Below are 25,262 nucleotides of genomic sequence, written 5' to 3'. Positions count from 1 at the left end.
AATTACATTTTTTCGCAATCGCACCTTAAACTTTCTAAATACAAAGAAAACAGGTAATTTCCCTAAGCCTTCTTCCATCTTCATAAGGAAGATAAATAGTCGTCCAAGAGGAATGACATATAGACTAGTTACCCTCTCTATAACTCACTGGCTTGTCTCTCTCCCTTTCAAAGAGAAGAAAGGGGACTAGGACAAGATTAATTACTTGCATACTACAGCCCCAAGAAACAAATAATTTGAACTAGCATGAAGAATTGATGGCCCATGTTAAATGAGTCTGTATTTTGGGGGAAGCAGAGGACTTTTATAAATTAGAATATACCACATTTAAAGTTTATCCAAGCAGAACCATAAAGGTTCAGGTAGAGTTATTAAGAATAAATTAGCAGTCACAAAACAGACTTTAAACAATTCTGGTTGTAGAAAATTTTCAAAACCATAGGCCCAAATATGAGCTTTTCAAACCAGCTGTAGTTAAGTGAGGAAACATTACCCTAACCTCATCAGAGAGGAACTTCAGAATTAGAATATATGGGGAATTTTCCTTAGATTATATAGGAAAAATGCACTTGCCAGGTTTCAAATGATATTCATGCTTTCACTCACCAAGTTTATGTTTATGTCATAACTATATCCCAGGTTTACGTTATAACTAAAGCCCTAAAGCCCTTAATCTGGCCTTATTCCCAGTTAAAGTCCTATTACACTGGGAGAAGATTTACTAGTCTTGAATTTTCTGGAGGAATTGTTTATGATATTCATTAAGATCCTAAGAAGACTTTCCTGAATTCTATTTTGTATACCCCTTCACAAATCTCACTGATGTTTTAAAAAATCTGCCTCATAGCACTTTATATCAATAGACCTGTTCAAAAGCATAACTTGTAAAATGGCAGCACTGCAAGTTACTGTTGGAAAAAATTATCAACATTCATCAAAAAAGTCCATCAAATAATAGAAAAGAGATAAGCATATTTAACACCCCTACCCCACAAGTTAATGTGATGAAAGTGTTCTGGTTTCATACGGTCTATCCTTTAAAACCATCCGTTACTCCCATAGGATTCACAGTCGAAAAGCCCAATTCAATGAGCCCCCAAACAGCAGTGCAATCTGAAGTCACTTACATCATTTTCATACCATCACAGCAAAAACTTTAAAAATGTGAACCCAGAATCCTAGTTAGAACTTCAGGGACATCTGAAAGTACCTCTTTTGACCCCCTGGTGTAGCATTTCCCAATTTCTGAAAAAGAATACCAACTTTCTCCTTTTAAGAGTCAGGTCAAGGGCTGGCCTGTTAGCTCAGTTGGTTAGGGCATAGTGTTGTAACACCAAGGTCAAGGGTTCAGATCCCCATACAGTCCAGTCACCAGGGGGGAATAAAAAAAGAGTTCAGGTGAATAATACATATCTCCTCTTAATCAGCAATGCAAAATATCTACATTGTACACTTTTGACAGAGAACATACCCTTGAGCTCTCTGTAACTATGATCCAAAGGTTGATAGTCATAAAAACATGTCTGAAGGGTATGGAGTCCCTTATTTCATCTACTAGATCAGAAGTTTTCCAACATTTTTTAAAGCTACAAAATCTGTTTGAATGAAATCTTATACAGTTGTTTGAACTTACAACTCTGGTTGAAAATATGAGATAGAGAATACAAAGCCTTTACTGTGTGTCACTCCATCACTTCAGAAATAAACAAGTGAGAAAACAATGGTTACTAGTAGAAACTGTGGGTTGTGGAGTGAATAAACCTGGGTTTTAAATTCTGACCCTCCTATTTAATAGTGATGTGTCTTTATCATGTCAAAACCCAAGTTTGCTCGTTTATAAAATAGGGCTAGCTCCTTCCTCACAGGGAAGTTGTGGAATAAACCACGCCATGATACATAGAGTGACTAGCACCATGTCTAGTACAATGCAGATATTCAATAATGGTTTCTTGTATTAGAAACAACCATTTAAATAATGTTACTCAGGGCTGGCCCCGTGGCACACTCGGGAGAGTGCGGCGCTGGGATTGCAGCGACGCTCCCGCTGCGGGTTCGGATCCTATATAGGGATGGCCGGTGCGCTCACTGGCTGACCGCGGTGTGGGCAACACCACACCAAGGGTTGTGATCCCTTTACCGGTCACGAAAAAGACAAAAATAATAATAATAATAAAAATAAAAAAAAAAAATAATGTTACTCATAATAATCTGATCTAATCTTTTGATCTAACAGTATGCTCATATGGACTAGAGATAACCGTAACCACTGAGATAATTAGCACTAAGTTGAAGGGCAGATCTAAAAACTCAGCCTGCATAAAATTATTAGAAAGATTATAAATTTCCAATTAAAATGAAATTTGGCAACATCAAATTCGGGGGAAAAAAAAAAGCTATATACATTAGAACAGGAAGCCAACAAGATAAAGCCTTACCAGATGGAAGATAATTACCTATAATAGTCTCCACATATTCAGAGTTATCACTGACATTGAAGAGGTCACCTGCTCCAAGAGCATAATTCAGGGACTCCTCAAAAGCCCCCAGGTGATAAAATACTTTAGATGCCACTAAGGCTGCAAACTGCCGACTCCGAAAACCTTCATCTTCATATAAAACTTCTCTGAAAGAAATTAGGAGGTACAGGCCTAGTTCAAACTGTGGTTTTCCTTAAAAATCCCAAATTTAAATATTCAAGCCACAGTTTAGTAGCAGCACATTTCTAAATCAATTAATAAGCAACAAGACCCACATCCACAAAGTTGATCTACTTTATTCCAATTTATAGAAATAATTTCTTACATTTTGTCTACAGACTCAGAAATTTCTGCCCAGAAGTCATTGACAACTGCATTCAATTTGTGTAGTGCAAACTCCTGTGGAAAATAAAACCAAAATTATATTTTGAGATAGACTTACCATTATACTCCCTTTAAAAAAAAAAGTTTCCAACAAATCAATAGCCAATCCTCAGTAATATTCACTAAAACTTTTAATCCATGACAAATATAAAAATTTGCCAACTGATTTATACTTTTTCTTGGGTTTACACATTTTCTTTCTGTTTTCAATCATAAAACATCAGAGTAACCCAAGCCACTCCTTATCATAATGAACATTTTTTTTTCTTCTTTGAATATTTAAGAGTGACTCCAGGTTGCTAGTTTAGATTTGTATTCATACCAAGGCTACTGACTTTTTCTTCAACGCATACCTTAAGCTGTGGTTCTTCTTCATCCAGAAGAGAAATAATTCCAGCTATAAGACAAAAGGTATATCATGATTATGAAACATATGCTCACTAAGGTGAAACTTAGGTAAAAAATGTATGATAGTTGGAAAAAATAAGTAGTTTGGGTGGAGTGACTTCATGACTTCACTAGGGAAATGATTATTTTCCTTTAGAACCGTAAAGGTTGATATTTGGAAGTTTAATGCTGGCTGGTTTGCTCAGTTGGTTACAGCATGGCCTCATAATACCGAGGTCAAGGGTTCAGATCCCCATACCAGCCAGCTGCTGGAAAAAAAAATATATACATGTATATTTGGAAGTTTATGAATTAACTATGTTATCAAATCATCATGACACCATATATATTACATCATTTGCCTAATTCAATGATTTTCAAAGCATGGTCCCTGGGCCAACAGTATTAGTATTACCTGGAAATTTGCTAGAAATGCAAATTCTTGGCTGCACCCCCAAACCCACTGAATAAGAAATTATTGCGATGGGACCCAGAAACAGGGCCACAAGCCCTCCCTGTGATTGTTGTACTCACTATAGGTTTGAGAGTCACTAGCCTACTTTATTGACCAAAATGGGAAACTCTCCCACACGATTTTATCTTTTTAATTTAATTTAATTTAATTATTTTTTTAAAAGATGACCGGTAAGGGGATCTTAACCCTTGGCTTGGTGTTTTCAGCACCATGCTCAGCCAGTGAGCTAACTGGCCATCCCTATATAGGATCCGAACCTGTGGCCTTGGTGTTATCAGCACCGCATTCTCCCGAGTTAGCCACAGGCCGGCCCTATTTTTTGCGTTTTTATCCCAATTTGAGAATAAAATTATTCACACAAAATAAACCAAGAGTTATAAAATTATTTACAAAGAGTAGTCACCAACTCAACAGTGTAAATTTATTCAAGGTGCTTATATTAAGGCACCTCGTTCCTATCACAAGTAACCTAGCAGATTTAACTAAATGATGAGCAATCACACTCACTCTGAATTTAATTTCCCAAGCAAGGTGTTCCTTATATGCCCCATCTTAGCTTCGAGGTGTTAGCACTAACATCAGAGAGTAAAAGAAACCTGTCCTCTCCACCTTGAAATATGTATAGTCACATATCAAAGGGATTATTGGAAAAAAGATATGGAAAATTACTGTCCTTAGACCACAAAGGAAACCTAACTGTCTCTCAAATGTTTTCCATGTAAGTCTTAGAATAATTGCTGGAACACTGAGTTGAAACTGTAATTTGGTTAAAAAGTGCCAAGGCAATTTTAGTTAGGAGGTATCAATAAGTGTAGGTTTGCTAAACAAGCTTCAGCAGTCTTTAGGGAGCCATACAGTAAGGATACAAAATTTAACAATTAAAACTAGGGCATACTACTATTCCAAAGCATAAAAGATAAAAAGAACTTCTCGGTACTCTAGGTTGGTATTATGGCCAGAACAGAGAGGCTGAATCAACATCATAAAGAGCAAATGAATGAAAAAATGCAATCAGTGAAAAGAAAAAGGAAACTAGCGATGTGGTATAGATGATAGACCAGAATGTTTTAAATGTAGAACAGATCCTAAATAGCAGAACACTTAATACTAAAAAATACTACTGATTGCCTATCATTAATCAATGTTGTACCTGAATGACTTTTACCAAAAGAAGAGATTGATATATAGTCTGCTGTCTAGTTTTGCTTGTGACTAATCTGTAACATTGTCCTGGCTTAGAAATTCAGCCTTTGGTCATAGAACAGAACTAAATAGAATACTCTACATTCTATATGCATATTTCCCATCTTAATAACAAAACAGAACTCTCCTTTAGATGGGGGAGGAAATGGGAAAGGCCTAAGGATACTAAAAACCTATTTATGTCATAATAGGAACTCAGCAGATATTGTCTAAAATTGTTGAATCAGTTTATAGCAATATCTGGATATTATTTATAAATATGGAGACATATCCCAGAAGACAAAGCTTAAAGTTGACAATAGTTGTCTCTAGAAATCAGGAAGGGAAAAGAGGGATGGAAGACTTGTTTTAAAGCTTTTTAGCACTCTTGTCCTTTATATGTCTGTATTATGTTATTAAAAAAAAAAACCCACTCAATTTCACATCTCCCTTCAGTAAGCACTTATCTGTATCCCTCCACTCCCTTTCACAGTCAAAACTTCCGGAAAAAATTACCAGTACATGTTGATCTCTTACTCACCGCCATGTTCTTAGTGCCTAGCAAGTGCCTAGTGAATAAATGAATGAACTGACTAGCACACACTAGAACCATATATGCCACTGGCCTTTTTAGCACCTGGGACAGATCCTAAGCCAATATGAGCCACAGGACAGGAAACAAAGTGACAAGAGATCTAGAGCTCAAGTTGACAAATAATCCAATAAATGTAACAAATGATAGCTATAAATATATATATACTATACTATCATCACAGAATCTCAGGGTAGGACCTCAAAAATCATTAGTCCTGCCACCCCAAAAGGTTTGAATTCTATTATAACCCACCAAGTGCTTTTTCAGTCTCTACTTTAAAATCTCTAGGGACTGATTTATTGATTTAATTGGTTGATTTCTTCATTCCAGGCATACTTTTGAATGTGCTCAGCAGTGTTCTAAGATCTGTGGAAACAGCAAGTTTCCCGCCCAAAATCCTATAAGGGAGGGAAAGACAGTAATCAGACAAATAAGCAAGGTAATTACAGAATTGTGATGGAAAGAGTTGGCAGCTAGGGAGGACAGAGTCAATGCGTTTTAATGGAGTAGTCAGGAAAGACTAACATTTGAATTGAGACTAAAGATTGAGAAGCTATGGGAAAACCTGAGAAAGAGAAGTTTAGAATGGGTACAGAATGTGCAAGGGCCCTGAGGCAGGAGAAAAATGGACATGTTCAAGGAAAAAAAAGAAAACTAGTGTGGTGAGGGTGCAATAAGTGAGAAGAGAGTACTACAAGACGAGGCAGGAATCAGATCACGTTAAGACTCCGGATTTTATTCTAAACACAGTGGAGGAGGATTTTAAGCAAAGAAGTATTATGTGATTAAAGTTTTAAAAAGAATACTCTGACTACAACAAGAAAAATGGACTGTACGGAGCCAAAGCTAGTCTGGGCTAGGTTAGAAGAGAACAGTGATGATGAACAGAATTGATATAGAATGAAGCCTATATTTACAGGTGACAAGCAACTTAGCGTTTATTTTATCTTTAGAGAGCTGTGACTGGAAAAGTCCTTCCTTATACTGAACTAAAATTCATCTCCCAATCACTTTTTCCCTCGGGGAAAATCTAATTCCAGGTACAGGTGACAGCTCTTCAAGTGTTTGAAAATAACTATTATGTCTCTTAGCATCTCCACCAATTCCCTTACCCAATCCTCGCAAAATTATGGTTTTGAGCTTACCATATACAGATTACTGTCTTCTGATCACCAGCTGTTTACAACAAAATACTGCGGGACAAGCACAGAGTAAAAGGTGACAAGACAAGGGTATGCAAGCTGGCAAGAAAGAAAAGCACCAAGGCTAAGGACAGCTCTATGCAAATCAGTCTGAGGCGGGGAGCTTAAAAATCTCCACTTGAAACTTGATCTCTACAGCTTATCCCATTCACTACATGAATCTACTCATACAACGGCTTCAGTGTAAGAAACCTACTCCGCAAAACTACCAGGTTTCTTGAACGAAGAATATTTAGCGCGCATCTAAGCTCAAAACGTAAGTTGGCACTGAGTATAATGATGTCTTGAGAGCGTCATCTTCACCGGAAGTTCTCTGGGTGCTTTGACCGAATACCTTTGGAGTGGGCTCAGAAATGACCCACCCCAAACCTGACTTCGGATGTCACTAAGGTGAGCAGAGCTCGGCCAGGTCCAGGGCACTTATGCAGCAGTCAGTGCTTCATCATGGGGCTGTCTTGCTGTCCGACGGCAGGGGGGCCCATCCCACCCCAACCACCCGCGGGGAAGGACTGGGGTCGCACGGCCCCAAACGGCCACCGCCAACAAATAGAGGAACAGAAAAAAGGAAAACCCCTTGGGCTCCGGGGAGGGCCCAAGCAGCCCCTCAGGTCCCGACACGGGGGTGTGGCTGGGGTGGGCTGCCGAAGCGATCGACCTGACTCGATTCCTCCGAGTCGGAGGGGCCCGTGGGGTCCGCAGCGGCCCGGCCAGACTCCCAGCCCCCTTGCCGCGGGTGGGCCTGGGCCAGCGAGGGGCCGCGCAAGCCGGCGCTCCGCGGGAGGTGCCCAGTCACCGGCCCTGACTCAGCTAAAAGCCGGTGCGGCGGCGGCTCTTCCCTCTCGGCGCCGGCTCCGGGCCGCACTCACCGGCTGAGGTGATCATGGCTGCGCCCCGCACTACCCCGTCCGCTCGCTCGCCGTCCTGGCCGCGCCGTGTATGTGTCAGGTCAGGGTCCGCTCGCCCCGCCGCGCCGCCTCACTCCCCGGGTGCGGTGCTCAGTGAGCAGCCTCCTCGGGCCGCCGGCTCGATTCTCGGAAGGACCCCGCCTGCCGCGGGGCTGCCCTCCACCTCGCCTGCCAGCCGGCTCGAATTCTCCCACTGCCTGCGTCTTCCGCGCCGTCGCCATCTCCCCAGCTAGGGAGGAGGGGTCCACGAGAGCGCCATTGTTTTCTCTAGGTCTGCTGAGGTCAGAGCTCCCGCTCGGTGGGGAACTGGCCTGAACCTGATATCAGGCTTCAAAATAGCCACCCATGCAAAGAGAGGACCGCACCGTCACCCGCCATTGCTGAGAGAAAGGCTGCAGAGGGAGGTGAGCTCAGTGTGCACAGCGTCACCTGCTGGATGGGAAGTCTCGTTGCAGCACCCGCCCCGGGCCCCCGGCCAAGGCTGGGAGTTGAGGGTGTGGCGGAGAGTGTTTTCTTAGAAAAGTGACTTTCCTTTCTTTTCTTTTTTTAAAAAAAGCAAAGCCTGTCTTCAAAGAAATCCTCACAAAAGTGTTTTATTATATAATGAATCCATAAGTAATCGTTGGTTTATTATAACGTTGAACAATGAAGGTTTTTATTTACTTTTTATTTTACTGTACATTTACGTGTTTCAAAAATCAGAAGCATAAGTATATATATACAGATACAAATATAGTGAAAAGTCTTCCATTCTTTCCTTTCATCTGCTCAGTTCCTCTCTCCCCTCATAGCAATGGATTCCTAGTTTCTAATATATCTTCAGAAATTAGAAATTAGAAATGCAAATGGTCATTTGCAGTCTTATATCAGCTTCAATAGCCAATGTACCTAAGAAAGTACTAAGAAAGTTTTGACAAAGATTAGTGGCAAACGGTAGCATGTTTAAAGCTATTAGCCTTGCACTATCAAGCTACTTTTTTTTTTTCCTTTTTGTCTTTTTTACTGACCGGTAACGGGATCGCAACCCTCGGTGTCGCGCCCGCACCGCGCTCAACCAGTGAGCGGGAACCGGTCTCCACATGGGATCCGAACCCTCGGCGGGAGCGCCGCCACGCTCCCAGGCGGCACACTCTCCAGTACGCCACCAGGCCAGCCCTCAAGCTACTCTTTGATTGGGAAGAGGTGATGAAAGCTTATTTCTGCAGCCTTCTCAAAACCTTCTGCAGCCTTCTCCAACCTGGTGGCACAAATCAATGTTTTGTGGTTGCCAGTGAATGAAATGTGGTTGATAACACATTTGAGTGTATGTGCAAACTTTTAAAAAATTAGTATTCTTAAGCTATTTGTTAAAATTGTATTAAATATAATTATTAAGCACTTTTGAAGAGCCTGGGGCTTAGATTGAAAGGCACTGCCCGTGTGCATGAAAAATAAACAGATTGAGTATTTGGGGTATAATTCTACAGAAGCACTTCCACCAGTCCCTCACATAAAGACACTTACTTGTGTGCCCCCAAACCCTAAAGGAGTCATAAACAAATGCTAATAAGTAATGGAAATGAGTGAAGCAGGCCTAGTGCAAGAAAATACTAGTTCAACAGGATGGTGAATGGCAACTGAGAGCATCAGGGAGATGCTCCATCAGTAGGAGATGGAGTGAGTGCCCTGTCTGCAGAGAGCAGCTGCTGCTCTGCTCCTGCAGTGTTGCCACGTAGGAACGCAGCGTTACTGTTGTGAAAGCTTATACTTTTTCCAAAAAAAGCCGGACATCAGAATTTCATGTGACATCTTTGGAATCTGAAATGTTGGCAACTAATTCAAAATGCTTTAAATCAGAGAGGTTGCTAGTTTGCCAACTCTGCTCTTCAAGGAGAAGGCATTCTGTATGGGAAGAGGATCATGTGAAGGGCATCCCTCACCTTCTGAAGGAGAGACCTAAGGGAGCCCTTGACTCTTCTCTCCCCCCTCACCCATCTGCACCAGATCTTGTCCCCTTAATATCTCTTGCACCAGCCATCGCCCATCCTCACTTCATTAGTCTCCCCTTCTTTCCTGGCTGCAACAGCCTCCGGCAGCCTTGACTTGCTGCTTACTGGCCCACCAGTCTCCAGTCCATTTTTCACAGCCAGCCAGAAGCACTTTCAAAACCAGTAAGACCAGGACCCTTTCCTCCAGTTCTTTCTCCATCTTATGTCCCACCCCTCTGCCCTGACATGCCACCCCCCAGCCATCCTGAACCCCCGCAGCTCTCAGAGCAGCCACGTGACCATGTTCCTTGTCTCTGACCTTGGTACCTGCTCTTCCCTCTGTCTTCCAGGCCATCTTCCCCACATCCCTGGCTAAAAAGACTTTTCTGGAGTCTCAGTCAAGCAGCATCTCCTCCAGGAATCTTTCCTTGCCCCCCCCCCCCCACCATGTGCTCCCTTACAGCCTTTATCCCACCCAGCTGTCATCACATCTCATCCGTGTCCCATCTGGACAAGGACCAACTCAAGGGCAAGGCCAAATATTCATCTCACTGTCCCCTATAGTAACTAGCACAGTGTCAGGCACATAATGGGTGCTCGATAAATGTTTGTTGGATGAACAAATGAATGCCTAGTTATTGGCACAGGGCTGGAACTCAGATTCATGGTTCTGAAACCCCTGCCTGCTTCAAGACTCTAAAAAGAGCTCTATTTATTTTTTAGGAAACTGAAATCACAGAAAGAATCCTTGAGTGCTTTGTTCATAAACAACTACCTCCCTCCAAATTTAGGAGTGACAGGACACGTCTCCAAGCCCAGTCGAGCTCAGCTGTGGCCTCACACAGGTGTGCCTGGGGGGCCTCATCAGGGTGAAGGAAGTTAGTGGTGACCTGTCTGGCCCTGGCTGCGCCCACCTGGGTCAGGAGCGTTCCTTTCCGTGCAGCGCCCCATCGTGGTCACAATGCTCCCCTGAAAGCGGAAAGCTCCTCCAGGGGAGCGAGCCCGGCGACAGCCGCCCCTGCTCCGCCCCCAGCCTGCAGGCATTTAAATCCCGGGGGTTTTAGAAGGGCTCAGTCGTCCGGTCGAAAATCGAACATGATTGCCCTTTGCGCGGCAGCGTGGGGAGTGGAAAGGACAGGCATTGGAGCCGGGGACACCCGGGATCAAGTCCCTGTTCTGCCACTTACCGCGCTGCGGGCGTGGGCGTCACCCGAGGCCCGCCCGTCCCAGCTTCTCCTGCGATGGGGACGCATCCACCTACTTGGTCGGGCCGCCGGGGACACAGAGCAGCGCTCAGGAAACCGCAGATCGTTCGGCGACTCAACCACGAGGCGGGCAGCTGTTCCACGTCCAACACGCGTGCCACTTGTTTTCAGAGTAAGCGTTTATTCATGGGAGCAGAGCTGTGAAACGCAGACGGGGACACGGGCCCCCATGGCTGGGTGCGTGGTGAGAAGCAAGGGGAGCGAGCCCGGCGACAGCCGCCCCTGCTCCGCCCCCAGCCTGCAGGCATTTAAATCCCGGGGGTTTTAGAAGGGCTCAGTCGTCCGGTCGAAAATCGAACATGATTGCCCTTTGCGCGGCAGCGTGGGGAGTGGAAAGGACAGGCATTGGAGCCGGGGACACCCGGGATCAAGTCCCTGTTCTGCCACTTACCGCGCTGCGGGCGTGGGCGTCACCCGAGGCCCGCCCGTCCCAGCTTCTCCTGCGATGGGGACGCATCCACCTACTTGGTCGGGCCGCCGGGGACACAGAGCAGCGCTCAGGAAACCGCAGATCGTTCGGCGACTCAACCACGAGGCGGGCAGCTGTTCCACGTCCAACACGCGTGCCACTTGTTTTCAGAGTAAGCGTTTATTCACGGGAGCAGAGCTGTGAAACGCAGACGGGGACACGGGCCCCCATGGCTGGGTGCGTGGTGAGAAGCCAACGCCTCCCGATGGCTGGAATGGATTGGGATGGACTGAGGCACTAAAGGACCACGAGGACAACAGAGAAGCTGGGTTCTCCCCCCCCCCCCCCCCCCCGAGGATGGGGTCCAGGAGGGCAGCTCCTCGCTTGGGCAACCAAAGACTGCCCTGCATAAGCTGACTGCTGGGAGCTACTGTTCGTGCCTTGCTGGAGGGTCTGGGGAACCGCCTGGGATGACCACTCAGCTTCGGGCGAGTGGGGGCAGCTGTGACTTGTGCCCCAGGAACCACGAGGAACCCCCCAGACAGGTCTCTAGCCCGAGTTTCCCCGTTCTAGATCAGTACTGTCCAACACAGTAGTCAATCGCCACAAGTGCTATTGAGTTACTAGGGCAACCATGGACCTGAATTCTAAATTTTATTGAATTTTAATAACTTGAAATGTAAAAACAGATACTCAGTTCAGTTACTGGAAAACTAAGCATATCTGGAACAATTTGAGAATGTGAATATCTTCACAACTGTAAATTAGATGAAATCTAAATACAGATTAAGTATTTCTGATGAAAATTTAATATCCGGATTGGGCTATAATTGTATTAAAGACTTAGCATGCAAAACAGAATGCAAAATGTCTCATTAATAATTTGCAGTTGAAATAATATTTGGGGCATATTGGACTAAGTAAAATATATTATTAAAATTAACCCTACCTGGGCTGGCCCGTGGCTCACTTGGGAGAGCGTGGTGCTGACAACACCAAGTCAAGGGTTAAGATCCCCTTACTGGTCATCTTTAAAAAAAAAAAAAAATTAACCCTACTTTTTTCTTTTTACTTTTTTCTAATGTGGCTAATAGAAAATATAAAGCTACATATATGCCACATGGTAGATTTCTCTTAGACAGGACTGGTTTAGGCCCTTTTCTAGGTCTTGTTTCCTCTGACCTCACATTCAGGGCTGGCCCTTTGGCGTGCTTTGGAGCTGCCATGTGCTGAGCCAGATCAGAACGGGGCGCAGAGATTGAAGGTGAGACCCACTCCTATCAGGGAGCAAGCAAGAGACTGGGAGTGGTTGCCCTAGTGGCCAGGAGTTCTGGAGCAACCAGTACACTGGGATGGCAGGTAGGGGTGAGGTTAGTCTGGGGTAAGGATCCGAAGCAACACCCTGCGCTGAGAAGACCTAGTTCACCAGTCAGGAAGAGAAGGAACTCAGAACTACAAGATGGAGACCCGGTTTCTGCAACAAGGACTCATAATGTGGGCTTGATCACAAGGACTAAGCTAAGCACCTAATTACTCCAACTAAGTGCAGAGCAGGACAGCAACAAGCCCAACTTAAGATTTAAAATCTGGCTCCTACCTGAGGGTCTTCACCAGTCAAGAACCAGATGGTCCTGGGTCTGCATTTGGGGCAGGAGCCCCAGCTGGGACTGGCAGCCCCGGAGAGGAAGCCAGACAGGGTTCTCGCCCTTGCCAAAGCCACGATCTCACTTTGGACCCGAGCTACCCCACACCCTGGTCCCTCTGCAGTGGGATTTCTGGTACCCTGTGAAGCAAGGCATGGCCTAGTGAGCAGTCTCTGCCTCTGCTCCCAATCAGGCAGCCCAAACCTCCAGAGCCAAAGGCATCTGAGGGATGTGTGTAGGATCCTGGTCATCCACGCTAGCTTGTACTCTATTAGGCCTCATGGCTGGCTTAACATCAGCACAGTCCAGTTAAGCAACTTTCCCCCTTCTCCCCCTCCCCTTTCCCTTTTCTGCTCCAGGAACTGAGATTCCTCTCCTGGGAAGGGGTAAACATTACTGTTATCATCAAGGGAATGTCTTGTGGGCTGTGTCTAGCAGGCTTCAGGCTGGAATGCTTTGTACTGAGATAGTGGCTAATCAAGAGCCTATGACTTAACCTACCATATGTCTGTCATTAGACCACAAGGGCTGTGTCACCTTGCATACCAGTGATTTCAAAATTGCCCATTACTCTGTTTGAACCCTCCTTAAAAGCCTTATAAACCCTGTGCTTTCCTTAGTTTGGGGAGCTGATCTGGCTCAGTCTCCCCTCCACATTAGTGGAATAAACCTTTTGGCAGAGATGGCTCCTGACTCGGGTCTCTCTTTTCTCCATCTCGCCAAACCTAACAGTCCATTTCCCTCTGAACTCCAAGGTCACACAAGTGGCAGGCTGCCCAGGCCAAACTCCACATCAGTCCCAATCCCTGATCCACTGACACACAAAACCAGGCCACAAGGGACCGTGCAGCCCTTGGGCACAGACAGCCAGCTTCCTCTACTCACTCACTGCGGGCTGTGCTTGCCACACAAGCAGGACAAAGTCCAGGCCTCCCGACTGCAGGGCACAAGCCCTGCAGCATTGTTCTGCTACACTTTAAAGCATAGACTTTCAAGGTAACTGGTCATCATGAACCCTCCCTGATGGTTTCAGTCCTCAGCTTTTTGCCAAGAGGGTTCATTCAGATCAAAGGTCTGGAGCCTCAGCTCTTGGCCCCCTGCCCTGCAAATTTGCCTGAAGTTTTTGGTTTGAAAACCAAGGGATTCCTCTTGTGCAGTAACTCTTGGAGCCGAACACTTTGAAGAGAAACTGTGACACAGATATTATAAAGGGTTCTCTGGGCTCATTAAGTCTGGTGTAGCTCCAGGTAAACCTGCACGTGTGCACACACACACTATTGCATACCAAGCTGAATGCTATCTTTTTAAAAATCCCTTTTTAAATAGTCACTTATGCTTTGCAGTCATATGTTTTCCAATCTCAGCCAGTAGGGAGGTGGGGATGTCACCCAGGGCAGAGGCTGGGAGACTCTCAGATCACAGCTTATTCCAGAGGCTTCCATCATTTGCCCAGATTCCCAGCTCCCAAGGGCCCCTGCAAGAAACACCTGATGAGAAAGAAGGAAAGAGCCATTTTTTCAATAAGATACCAATGAGGTACTGTTTTTATTAGATATAAGGAATTATCAATTCAAGTCAGAAGCAGTACAACCACTGCCATATTAGAAAGATTAGTACCTGAGGGCCCACACTGAGACCTGGCTAGTGGCCCCTCACTGATGGCTCTTGGGACCACTGACCTAATCCTGGGCCTCCGCCCTCACATAGGCCCACCCCAACCTTTGTGCCTTCTTAGGCACAAAGAGACCCACTACCAGGATCATCCTTTCTGGCAAATAACTCTTCTGTCTGTTAGAAAACAGCACTGAGACTGGCCCCACAAAGGCAGTCCCATCTCAAGCCCTGTTTTAGCAGTTGGAAAGTGGAACCCAAATCTCAGTAAGCAAAGACCTTCTTTCTTCATCTATTCACAGAAAATACTGAAGGTAATCAAAGAATAATGTGCAAACCACCCTTCAGACCAGAGGCTGCAAACTCAAATGCCCACTGGGCCTGGTACCAGGCAGGTGTCATATGTGAGTGGAGCACAGTGGGGGTGGGTGAGTTGGAAGGGGGTCAGAGGGGGTGGGAAGGGGGACAGAGGACCTCAAAGTGTGTGTGTGGTGGGGGGTGAACTGCAGCAGACTGTAGACAGCAGCATGCTCCCTTCTCCACCCACAAAACTAGATTTGTTTATGTGCTGTCTCCCAAATTTTATATATTGGAACAAATACAAAAGGTTTTTAAACCTTGTAACTTGTGCCTTAGGCAAATTCCTAAGTTAAAAAATGCTCCCTCCTCCCACCAAATAATAGATCTCCAACCAAATTATTACAAAGAAATTAATAGAGAAATAGAAAAAATATAGCAGCTTCAAAAATACAGGTCTCCCTCCATTTTAAAACAAAATCAATAAAACCAATGAATCAAAATTCACTGAGTTCATTCTTGTGTAGGGGGAAGCCAGCTTGTCCATCCACTGATGAGAGTCTTGCATTATTAAAATGATGCCTGCTGCCAACCGGCCCCACATGAGATGCTGTCCTGCTTGTAGTTCTCACACTATCCCCCCAAGGCAGGCAAGGGATAGGGTTAGGCTTCCTATTACAGAGAAGAAATTGAGGCACAGAGCAGAGGGGCCCTCCTTAATACCATAGGGCCACTTAGCCAAAGAAGGCTTTGCATTCTACAATTTGGCACCATCACAGAGAGCTGAAATAACTAATCCAAGTTCTGTAGCACCTTGCAGGGCACTGAGCAATAGTGGGCACAGTTGTGTGTTTGCTGAAGGAATCACGCATGCATGAATGAAGTTAGCTACTTCCCTTTGACAATGCTTCCCACCAGGGAGAATCAGGAGCTGCCCTGGCCATTGCAGACTCTGGATTTCTCCAGGGGCAGGCAAGGAAGACAAGGTAGGTCATGCAGAGTTCTCTCTGTGAGTGAAGAGATGGCCTTCCTGGGGCTCAGGGGAACATCGTTGACCCTGTCTGACTCATAGACACAGAGGAAAGCATTCAAGAACCACTCGGCTGTGTCTGCTTTGACCATAGGCTAGGACCTGAGACCTTGAGCAAGTCCTATGCCCCAGCACCCCACGCACCTAGCTTTCCTTCTGGTTTGGTGCCATGGGCAGCTCCCAGAATTTTTTTCCTCAAAGGACTTGGCACAGAAAGTCAATGTCAACACGAGAAAGAAAGGGGCCCTTTCTTCTCACAGGCATGGACAGCTATTTCTTTCCTGGCCCTGCAGCACATGAACGTCTTGGCCCTGGCCCGACAGGCCCCCAGGACAACAGTATAGTCTTTATTCTGGCTTGATCTGGGAGCCCAGATCCCAGGAAGCTTGACCCTCTCTGCTCTGGGGGACTTTTCCTAGAATGTGACAGGGAAAAGGGATTGGCTTGTCCAGAGTTTCTCAAAGGTGTCACAATTGGCATTTTGAGTGGACCAATTCTTTGCTGTTGGAGACTGTCCTGCACATTACAGTATGCCCATTAAATGCCAGGGTACCCCACGGTCACAGTGACCCCCCCCCACACACACACACATACACACATTTCCAGTGTTTCCTGGGAGGACAGTCTGGCCCTTGGTTGAAAGCCTCTGGGCTAGTAGCCCCCTTGTGTATTTGGGAAACAGAAGCCCTGTAGATCAAGTCCGAGATTGTGTCCAAGGCCACACTCCAGATCTGATGACTAGTGGCCTAGAGTTCTTTCCAGCTGCATTCTAAATGATGTATGCTCAGGCATGTGCCTGAACATTGCAAACACACCACAGGATACTACAGGATACCACAGCACTGCAGAACCTCAAAGTAGAAAGTCATCTGTCTCCATGGCTTAGAGAAACTGAAGCACAGAGACACAAAATAACCTCACTGTGATCACATAGTGAGCAAATGCTAAGTGGGGTGCAGATTCCCAGGGGATGCTTTTCCTAGGCTCTGCTTCTCTGTAAGTCCTGCTGCCCAGCTGATAACTGTGAATGCAGCAGCCCTGCAGGTGGAGTCTTGGTAGTTACCAACAGCTGAGGTCAACTGGAGCCCCGGGGGCTCAATGAGAAGGAGCCCAGCCCCAGTCTATAGTTTAGAGTCAGAGACAGCCCAAGGTCCAGCCTTCATCTTGAGTCTCCAGTGGGTTCAGCAGGAGTGCAGAGGACTCCATCATGGGCTTTTGACCCCTTTCCAAGATCCTCCCAGTCTCCGTTGGGAAACATGGCTGTCAGTGCCACCTCCTCCTCAGGATCCTGGCAGTCATCTGGAACACAGGAGAAGGAATCATCCACTCAGAAGATAAAATTCTTGAGTGGGTAAGCTAGGAAAGAAAGGGAGGAAGTTGGCCCCAGCAAGTATCTACTTAAAAAACAAAACAAAATACATATCAAAAAACTTAAAAATGTACATACCCTTTGACTCAGCAATTCCACTTCAAGGGTTTTATCCTAAGGAAATAACTAGAAATAATTAGTGGGACTGCTGCAGCCATCTTGCTACCAGCCTAAAGATGAAACCAACACGGAGGATGGTCAGCACAGAGAAGGAAGGATCCTGGGTCCCTGATGGGGTCACTGAGCCCCTGACTCAACTATCACTGAAGTGGACTCTGCCTCTGGACTGTCTTAGGTGTGATCGTGAATTCCCTTACTGCTTATGCTGGTTTGAGTCATAGCTTCTTTACCTGCAGCTGAAAGCACCCTAACTGATGCCCTGTCCAACAACAGGGCCAGCTGAGCAAACTGCAGCTCACAGACGTGGTGGGGCTCAGGCATTAAAAACATGCTATATTAAATTCCATAGAACTAAACACACGCATGCATGCACACAAATATAAGTAATAGAGGGGAAATATGAATAAGATCTGTGGATTGCATTAACGCCAACACCCTGGTTGTGGTACTGCACTATAGCTTTCCAAGATGCTACCATTGGGGAAACTGGGCAAAGTGCACATGGCATCTCTCTGTACGACTTCTTATGACTGCATGTGAATCTACCATTACCTCAAAGAAAATAAAGATAAAAGATGTTGTTGATGTATACATATTGCTGTGGAAAGACAGTCACAATATGTTACTGATGAGGAAAGCAGATAGATTCCAAAACAGTATGCATAAATGTATGTAAGTATAATATCCTATACTTATCATATATACTATAAATATATATACAAATATATAACCCATAAATTTCACTTGCATTTTAATGTATTCACTTCTACACGAGAGGGAAGTTATCCAAGATTTATGTAAAATTGTTAATGATTCCTTTGCTTTATTTTTTTCCCTTTAGTTTCCAGATATATCCAAAATTATGGTTGAAGTTAACATTTTTACAATTAAATATTTTAAATATCTGCTGCATTTTCCTGATTACTTATATATTATATAGAAGTAAATTTATCAAAATTTAAATAGCACAAGGAGAGAGTGTTATTGATTGCAGTTATCCCTGAGTGGTGGAATTAAGTGAATGATTTTACATATATATATATATATATTTTTTTTTTTTTGTATTTTTTGAGCTTTCAACTCTGATAGGCAGAATTCTTTTTATTTTTTGGTTTGACAGGGATCAATCTGTGGACCTTGGTGTGATTAGCACCATGCTCTAACCCACTGAGCAAACCAGCCAGCCCCTTGTGATAGGAAGAATTGTAAGATCACTCCCAAGGTCCTGGCCCTTTATATAACCCCTCCCTTAAGTGCAGGTGGTGTGTGAGAATATGATGGGATCATTGCTCCATTGATTACGGCAACTCATATGACAAAGGTGATGGCTAGTCACCTCCCAGATTACTTTACATTATGTGAGACCCCCTCTGCAGACTGGAGAGAGAGATTCTCCTGCTGATTGAAGGAGCAGCTGTTCGGAGAGGCTGGTGAGAGGAAGGAACTGTGAGACCCTCAGCCAACGGCCCACAAGAAGTCAGGGACCTAATGAGTGTGTGTTTTAAGCTGCTAAATTTGTGGTAATTTGTTATGCAGCAATAGGAAACTGATACATCTGATACAACTAATGCACAATAAAAGTTTATTTTAAACCGCTGACCATTGTGTCTGTAACAGAACTACACTTCTCAGTACACTTTGGGGGTGAGGTCATGTCCACTCAGTGGGCTTCAACCCGCCACCCTGAGGTCACTAGTTCCCTGTTATCAGTGGTTTTAGTTACCTGAGGTACAGCACAATAAGGTATTTTGAGAGAACGACTGAGCACATTCACATAACTTTTATTACACTATGTTGTTATAATTGTTCTATTTTATTCTTAGTTACTTTTGTTCACATTTTACTGTGCCTAATTTATAAATTAAACTTTATCACAGCCATGTATGCATAGGAAAAACCAGTACATATGAGGTTCGGTACTATCTGCAGTTTCAGGCCTCCCCTGGGGGTCTTGGAATGTAACCCCTGGGGATTGGGGGGGCTACTGTACTTTCTGTCTCCCTAACAACAGCCTCGGCACCTAGGGCTGTCTTTCCTTCACTTTTTCCCTCACCTCCATTTAGCGGCCTGATGATTCCACCCCAGAAATGGCTCCCAGGAAAGTTCCTTCCTCTCCCTTCCCACTGCCCCTGTCAGGTCCAGGCCACCTGTCACCCCTCCTGGGACTATTCTAGTCCCCTCCTAGCTGGGCTCTGCTTCTGGCCCCTCCTTGCTCTAAACACACCACTGCTCAGAAATAACCAGTGGCTCCCTACTCCTGAAGGACTCAAGTCCAGGGCCCCGATTTGGTTGCAACTCTTCTCTCTAGAGTCAGCCCTCGCTGGTCTCCTGCACCTCACCCCGAACACTCTGGATGACAGTCCCCTTTCTGAGCATGACATCATGCTGTTGAGCTTTTGTTCAGGAGCTCCTTCTCCAAACCTTCCCATTTCTGCCTATGAAAATCCCAACACTCCCAGCTCGAATGCCTTGCTCCATGATACTCCCTGGATCCTCAGGGGAGACTTAGTGCATTGGGTCCCATGTACCCCACCATGCACGTGGTGACACCTGCATTACAGCCCTCCCCACACCGCATTCATCAGGCGGGACTCTGGGGCAAGAGTCTTGCCTGGCGAATGGGCACCCAGCGTTGCTCACCTCCATGCCTGGCACACGGCAAATGTTCCGTGGATATTGGTCCCATCTGTCCCTAAGGTTCCCCTGTCCACATAGCCACACCCACAGTCCCATGCACTGGAGGGGCAAGAGTCTTGCCTGGCGAATGGGCACCCAGCGTTGCTCACCTCCATGCCTGGCACACTGCAAATGTTCCGTGGATATTGGTCCCATCTGTCCCTAAGGTTCCCCTGTCCACATAGCCACACCCACAGTCCCATGCACTGGACCCTCAGGGTCCAGGAGGTCAGGAAGGTGGAACACTCACCCTGAGCTGGGCCACTGGAGGCAGCAGCATCCCAGTCCTTCCTCTGGCTCCAGGGACCCCAGGAAAAGCAGGCCAGCAGTCCTAGGAAGCCTGGCCTCTCCCAGGCTCCTTCTGCTAGAAAGAACACAAAGCCCCAGAGGCAGAGAGAGGGTCAGAGGGTTCTTGCTTCACAAGACTGAGAGATTTTCTGTTTAGCAAACCGAGGGCCTCAACTGCCAACTGCCCTAGTTTCAACTGCTGATTAAAAGAACAAAGATTCTGATTTGCAAAAGTGGGTGGGTTTTTGTGCTTGAAAAAAGAACCAAAAAATAACTGCTTTATCTATGCTAGTTCATTTCATCCTTGCAAAAACCCTAGGATGTAGGTACCTTATTGGGGAAACCACAGCAACAAGAATAACATCAAATTAATTACAATTACATAGCCCCAAGAAAAATACTCGAAGAGCAGTAAATTTCCCCCAATTTCTACTTCAAACTGTTTCTTAACAGGAATAGATGGATTTAATCTTTTTGATAATTACAAAAAGTCAACAGAACTCAGCTAAAAAAAAAAGACTCCAGACAGCCAAAACTAGAAAAATTCTTGTTCATAATCTTTACTCAGAGGCTGTTTACTCTTAATTTGCCCCCAGTTCTAACAAGACTGGAGCCTTAGTTGTCAACCCCAAAGCAGCTGGATTAAGCACCATAAACTGGGTGAAAGGGCACTGCTAAAAGGCAAGCAATCTAAAAGAATAAGAATCAGTAGCAGGCAGTAAGGAAAGAGATCAGAAAACTTTTAAAAACCAGATGCAACTGCTAGCAAAACCATAGCGACATGAACCCATTTAATGTAAGAAAATAGTGCTGCCCACTGCAAAGCGCCAAAGAAATCGGTGATCAATGAGTTATAATTACACTCATGATCTTTAGACATTAGTGAAAGGTTTTATTTTGTTCAGAATGTTTTTATAAAGGTAGGAAAGCTTAAGATAGTAGAGAATGATTCCTTTGCAAGGTGTAAAAATTTCCAGTGTTCGTGTTTATTTAAAAGGAAGTAAGGATTCATTCATCTGTCTGCATCCAGGCAAGGTGTCAGGAAATGGGAATGTAATGGTGGTTAAACTCATTGACGACAAAATCATGTGGTAAGAGTTTAGAGAGCCGGAGGGCAAAAGGTTCAGGGATTTCCCCAGTGAACTTCCAAACTGGAGTGGGGAGGGTCAGGGAAGCCTTCCTGGAGGAGGAAGTCCAGTTCTGAAAGGCAGCCATGGGACTGGCCAGGTGCAGGGGAGGTGGGGAGAAAAGGCTTTTCAGGTGAGGCAGCAGAGATGTGTGCAAAAGCTTGGGAGGCCACAGTGAGCTTGGCTCTGGGAATTGAAAGCTGTCCCTTGGGAATGGGAAAGGGCTAACAGACTAAAGGGTAAGAGAGTTTTCTAGGCATCAGCTCATTAGGGTGCAGAAAATTTGTGTGAATTCCTGTCTTTCCCTCAGGGGACCAGCTCAGTGACGGGGCTGGCACAACAATCAGAACAACAATCCACCTCTGGGCATTTCCCTTGTCTTTCAGGAAGCTGGTTGTTGAGTTTCAAATTTGGCCACACGGCCTCAGCTGAAAGGGACTGTGCACCTGGGAAAGGAAGGTCAGAGCAGGCTCTGCAGCTGTGAGGGATGGTCCTCGCCCGGCAAGCCAGGCAGGTGTGCTGTGACATTTGTAACACCACAGGTGCCAGGTGTCCTTGCTGGGAAAGGTCTCCTCATGGTTCCCCATGTCTGGCATCTCCCGGTTGCTGGCTAACACACCAATACCTGGGGAGGCTCAACATAGCTCCTCCTTTCACTAAAACTTTAAGAGCGAGCGGCTGGAGGGCTTGGAGGGCTGCCCAGGCTGGGCAGGGAGAGGGATCACGGAGCCAGGGAGTGCAAAGAGCTCCCAGTTTTGCCAGATCCAGCTAGGCTTAATGTGTGTATTTTAATCCTCCTGAAAAACCATGTGTTCCAGGAGGAGATTCTGACCCTTCTGCTGATGGCAGCAGTCAGGGGCTGGGAAAAGACCCTCACTCCCCCGTCTACACTTTAGGAGAGTGTGGAGGAAAGAGGTGGCCTCAGCCGACCTGAGGGAGGCAGGGAGACAGCTGTGGGCGCACAATTTGGGTGGGTGGCCAGTCTCTTGCACCCTCCGCCACACCTCCAAGCCCTTGGCACCCCGTCCACACCTTCTTCCTACAACCCCGCAGAGCCTCTACCCTCCTAGAGCTGCGCAGCGTCCCAGAATCTAGCTCCTAGCACCGTCAACATCCTTAGTCCCAGTTCTGCCACCCTCCCCCAAACTTTCGCATCCCAAGGTTTTCCCATCTCCTTCCCCTAACCACCTTCCCCAACTCCTAGACATCCTGGTTGGGGCGCAGGCACCTTTGGAGACAGAGCCTGCTTCCACCTGCGGCTTTGAAGGAAGAGCGGGGTGCGCAGAGAAGGGGTAAGAGACAAGAGGGGAGGCAGGAGATACTTCTGCCACCCGACTCTCTTTTGGGGCCTTCAACATTTAACGAAAGCTGACTGGGGACCCATTATTTCCGCAAGTACTTGCAATGCGCGGGGCACCGCCCTAGGCGCTGGGGGTGAAAACCAAGAAGGCGGCCCGTGTGGCTCCCTGTGGGGCACAGTCTAGGGGGCGGGGCTGGGACATGGGGCTCTGATCTGAGTGGGGGCGGAGGGGCAGCAGGAGACGATGTCAGGAGGCCGGGTCAGAGGCAGGAATGCATTTACTTCCATTCTAAGGGTCTAGGTCAGCCTTGACCACTAGAATATTCTGTGATGATGGAAATGTTTTACGTTGTCTGCGCTGTCGATGCAGTAGCCACGAGCCACATGTGACTATTACTGAGCACTTGAAATCTGGCTAGTGAAACTGAGGAACTGGCTTTTACATTTCACTTAATTGTAAAATTTATGTAACCACGTGTGGCTCATACCATGGCATTGGACAGCGCTGGTCAGGCCTTTACTTCCCCATCTGTTACACAGTAATAGACCAAAAGCCCCTTTGGGTCAAAGCCCTCTCCTTCATTGTTTAACCCCCAATCCTCTGTTCTAGTTACCTTGTTTCCTGCCCCCTATAATTATGCTGAAACATCTTCTCCAGGAGACTTTTGTGTGTCCCTTAAACAAACCTTTCTCAAGCCGCTACTATGTGCAAAAGTGGGTGATTCAAAGCTCTACAAGGCACAGCTCTGCCCCAAGTCTAATCGTCCAGCAGTTGTTTTAGCCCGCATTTGGGGGAAGGGCCCCATATCTCTGGTGGGGTCCTGATTAATGTGACTTTTTGCCTCTGCATACTATCTTTGGGACTCCCTGGGAAGGGTGGTGCCTCAATGCCCAGAGCAGAAATCAGGGGTTGGGGTGGGAAAAACCCTGGATTTGGAGCAAGAAGCCCTGGGCTGGAATCAGGGTTGTGTTACAGCACCAGCTCCTCAGTTTAGTCATTCAGCTGGTACTAACTGAGCATCTCTGGTACACACTGTGTCCAGTGCTGGGGAGACAGCTGTGCAGGCAAACTGCTATCTTCACGGAGCTGACAGTCTAGTGGGGGATGCCGGAGAAACACTAAACACGTGAACACATAAACAACAGCTTCAGATGGTGATCGGTGCTATGGAAGAGATACTGCAGGACTGACAGGATGATAATGTACTTGAGATGCTGCTGGTCCCTTCCTGTGACGACAACCCTGAAGGTGCCACAGGTATGAGAGGGTGGTTATAAGGACTCTGAGAAATTAATGCAAAAAATGGAAGTCCCCTCTCCTCTGCCTCAGTGCCACAGAAGGGGGATAGGCTGGGGGAACACCTTATATTTGTGCTCTTTTCTCCACCCACATTGACCTCTCAAGATCATTGCCCACCCATCCCCACCCCCACCCCCACCACTGCCATGGTGCTGGGAGGCAGAAAACAGCGTGCTAGCCAGGGATGGCAATGTCAGCCTGGGGTTAGAAGCACTGAACAACCACACCTGGCAGTCCCTTCTCCCCACTTTGTGGGTCAGGTCATTCCAACCACAGGCCCAGCTCATGAAGAGAGCAGTGGCCAGGGAGAGCCTGAAGTTCCCGGAGAGGAGCTTCTCTTGTGGTGGGTGTGGGAGTGGCACTTGGGAGTGGCCACATTCACACTGTAATGCTGGAGGCAGTTCCCTCCCAGTTACCATTCCTGAATTCCCCAGGAGGGATTCAATGTAGAGTCTAGGCTGTAGTCTCTTCCAGGTATACTCATTGCCAATGACGGTGTCTGATGTCTAGGGAAACATGAATTCACTGGGAAAAATAATTAGACTTCTGGAAAGTATAAAACAAAGTAGATTTAGTGGATGCATGAATTGATTCATTTCAGCTGCTAATAACACAGACTCAACAAATAACAGTGGCATAAACACAACGAAAGTTTTTCTCTCTTGTAGAAGTTAGAGGTAGACGGTTTATGGCTGATATAGTAGCTCTGTCTCATCAAGTCTTTGAGGACTCAGGTTTCATTCCAGGTCCCTATTCTCCTGTCTCATCTTTATGATCCAACCTGGCAGCTAAAGCTCCAGCCATCACATTTGTATTCCAAGCAGTTAGAAAGTAATAGGACTGTGGAAGAAACAAATATCAGATTGGCTTCAGATTTCTTAACATCAACACTGGATTTAAGAAAAAGTTGGATAATAGCTTCAAAGTATCAAAGAAAAATAACTGTAAACCTACATTTGGATTTCTAGCTAAATAATCAGGTATATGAAGAATCAGAAGGTTTATCACACATAGTCCCTCTTTGAGAAGACTGTAAGAGGAAGCATCCATCAAGAAGAGAAGTAAATCTAGGAGTGCTCAATGATAGCAACAAGCGAGAGGGTGACCTCACTTGTCTAAATCGACAGTGCAGTGCAGAACCAGCACAGTGGGCCCTGAGTGGGCATAAGCCAGGCAGAGTCCTACCCGGTGAACGGAAGGGAATTGACCCCATCTTGGTCACCTCTTTGAGGAAGAGGGGGAGACAGCAGCAG

The 25,262-nt window shown here is 46.0% G+C and overlaps 1 protein-coding gene across 1 annotated transcript in view; it reads right to left on the bottom strand.

Moving 5' to 3' along the window:
• Positions 1 to 7,711, bottom strand: part of PSMD1 (proteasome (prosome, macropain) 26S subunit, non-ATPase, 1) — an 84,571-nt gene extending 76,860 nt beyond the window's left edge. Inside the window, exons 1-4 of the mRNA XM_008587765.1 lie at positions 7,569 to 7,711; positions 3,215 to 3,258; positions 2,803 to 2,876; positions 2,454 to 2,623 (exon numbers count right to left, since the gene is read on the bottom strand). Coding sequence (XP_008585987.1) covers positions 2,454 to 2,623; positions 2,803 to 2,876; positions 3,215 to 3,258; positions 7,569 to 7,584 — 304 coding nt within the window. The 5' untranslated portion in view covers positions 7,585 to 7,711. The remainder of the gene's footprint in view (positions 1 to 2,453; positions 2,624 to 2,802; positions 2,877 to 3,214; positions 3,259 to 7,568) is intronic.
• Positions 7,712 to 25,262: the final 17,551 nt, after the last annotated feature.

This window comes from Galeopterus variegatus, unplaced genomic scaffold (assembly GCF_000696425.1).
Source record: "Galeopterus variegatus unplaced genomic scaffold, G_variegatus-3.0.2 Scaffold4530, whole genome shotgun sequence".
In the NCBI taxonomy this organism is placed as follows: Eukaryota; Metazoa; Chordata; class Mammalia; order Dermoptera; family Cynocephalidae; genus Galeopterus; species Galeopterus variegatus.
This window is presented reverse-complemented; position numbering and strand designations above follow the sequence as displayed.